Below are 1,831 nucleotides of genomic sequence, written 5' to 3' on the forward strand. Positions count from 1 at the left end.
TTCCCAGGCGCCCCTGCCCGAGGGCCAGCCCCTCTGGCACCAGGACAGACCAGGGTCTCCTCCCAGGTGGCGGCTGTACCAGTCAGGCTGGGAGGTGGTGGCACATTGTCTGGGTCAAGACTGCAGCCAGCAGGGACATCAGAGCCACCTCTGTGCCCTCCTGGGCTCTGGGGATAAGCACAGGACCAAGGTGCCAGCACAGGGATGGCCTCCAAGGTTGCAGCATCCATCCATTGTGGAGCCCAAGGGAAGCAAGGGGCTGTAAGCTGCCCCCTTGGACCCTCACCCGCAGGCTGCTCTGTCCTGCCCCAGCTGACCGGCTCCCCCGATGGGCCCTGAGCAGGTTTGTGGTAGTGAGGCACTGGACACGTGCTGTGCGTCAGGTCTTTATTGGTCTAAGTTACAGAGCCACGGGCTGGCCCCAGGAACATGACGCGTGCGCGCGCACACACACACACACACACACACACACACACACACACACACACACACACACACACACACACACACACACACACACACACACACGCACGTGTGGTCGCCAGCTGAGGTGACGCCAGCACTGGACGGAGACCCGGATAGAAAAATGGTGCTCGGTAAGAATAAACCTGCAGCTTCTATGGGGGCAAGGGGAATATGCTGCTGCTGCAGGCTGGTAGAAACAGGGCAGAGTTTCATGCCTCAAGCCCCGGCAGCTCTGCAAGGGGGCACAGAGGGGCTAGGAGGTGCAGCCGTGCCTGCAGGACATCCCTGGCAGGGGCTTCCCTAAGCCCTGGGGCAGGACTGGGGGCACTGGCAGGTGCAGTGGCCAAGCCTCCAGGCAGCCTCACATGGCTCCTTTCTAGTCTCTATGCTGGTCCCACAGAGCCAGCCTTCCTCTGTGGCCAGGAGTCAGGGATCAGGGCTCCTGGCAGCTGGGACCCCCCGCCCAGGGCACAGGGCAGCACCCCAACCCAGTGCCAGGAGGCAAAGGGCAAGGAGGAGGGAAGAGGCCCAACTTGAAGGTGTCTGCTTATTGCTGGTACAAAGAGCCCCCAGCCCCATCTCGGCTGGCCAAGGTGTAGCAGTGGGGGCAGGTATGATGCTGGTGAAGGAGGGGGTGCACTGGCAGCCAGGGGGCAGGATAGGGAGCACGGCCCCCAAGAGCTTGGTCCTGGTTGCGGTCTGGTGCCAGGCCCCATGGACAGTGCCTGGGGGTGATCGGGCAGAGCTCCCCGTCCCCACACACAGGGCTATGGGCCCCCTGGGAGCATCAGCGCCTGTAGGATGTCTGAGAGGGACACGATGCCTTTCACCACGTCCTGCTCGTCCACCACCACGAGCCGGTGCACCTGTGCCAGACACACGGATATAGACAGCGCATGGGTCAGATGGTCAGAAGCACTGCTGCCCCCGTGACCCCGGGGCCACCCCAACACCCCCTGATACACCAGTACCTCTGGGGTCCCTGGGGTTTGGGACAGGAAGTGGGAGAAGGCCCTGTGGGCACCCAACAGCGGGTGCTCCCAGGTATGTGGGATGCTGCCTGCACCTGCCGCCTACCTCAGCCTCCACGAGGCGGTTGATGATGGTCTCCAATGTCTCGTGCTTGTAGCACTTGAGGACGCCCTCGAAGTACTGCGAGCGGTGCTGCAATGCCCGCGTCACCGTCACGTCCAAGTTGTTGTAGGTCTTCTCAGCCGCCAGGTTCTAGGGGAGTGGTGGGGTAACTGGTGTCAGGGGGGTGCAGCCTCCCAGCTCTGCGTCCAGCCCCCAGGGGCTGCATTATCCCATCTGGGGATCTGACCCCCCCCCCCAGCCCCCCCCAAGCCCCTGGGTATCTCAAATACAG

At 63.1% G+C, this 1,831-nt stretch overlaps 1 protein-coding gene across 1 annotated transcript in view; it reads right to left on the minus strand.

Moving 5' to 3' along the window:
• Window positions 1-373: 373 nt before the first annotated feature.
• The window catches only part of PRKAG1 (protein kinase AMP-activated non-catalytic subunit gamma 1), a 3,223-nt gene continuing 1,765 nt past the window's right edge, over window positions 374-1,831 (minus strand). The window contains exons 9-10 of the mRNA XM_006035191.3: window positions 1,543-1,689; window positions 374-1,331 (exon numbers count right to left, since the gene is read on the minus strand). Coding sequence (XP_006035253.1) covers window positions 1,233-1,331; window positions 1,543-1,689 — 246 coding nt within the window. The 3' untranslated portion in view covers window positions 374-1,232. The remainder of the gene's footprint in view (window positions 1,332-1,542; window positions 1,690-1,831) is intronic.

The sequence above is a fragment of the Alligator sinensis genome, unplaced genomic scaffold, assembly GCF_000455745.1.
Source record: "Alligator sinensis unplaced genomic scaffold, ASM45574v1 scaffold1065_1, whole genome shotgun sequence".
NCBI lineage: Eukaryota > Metazoa > Chordata > Crocodylia > Alligatoridae > Alligator > Alligator sinensis.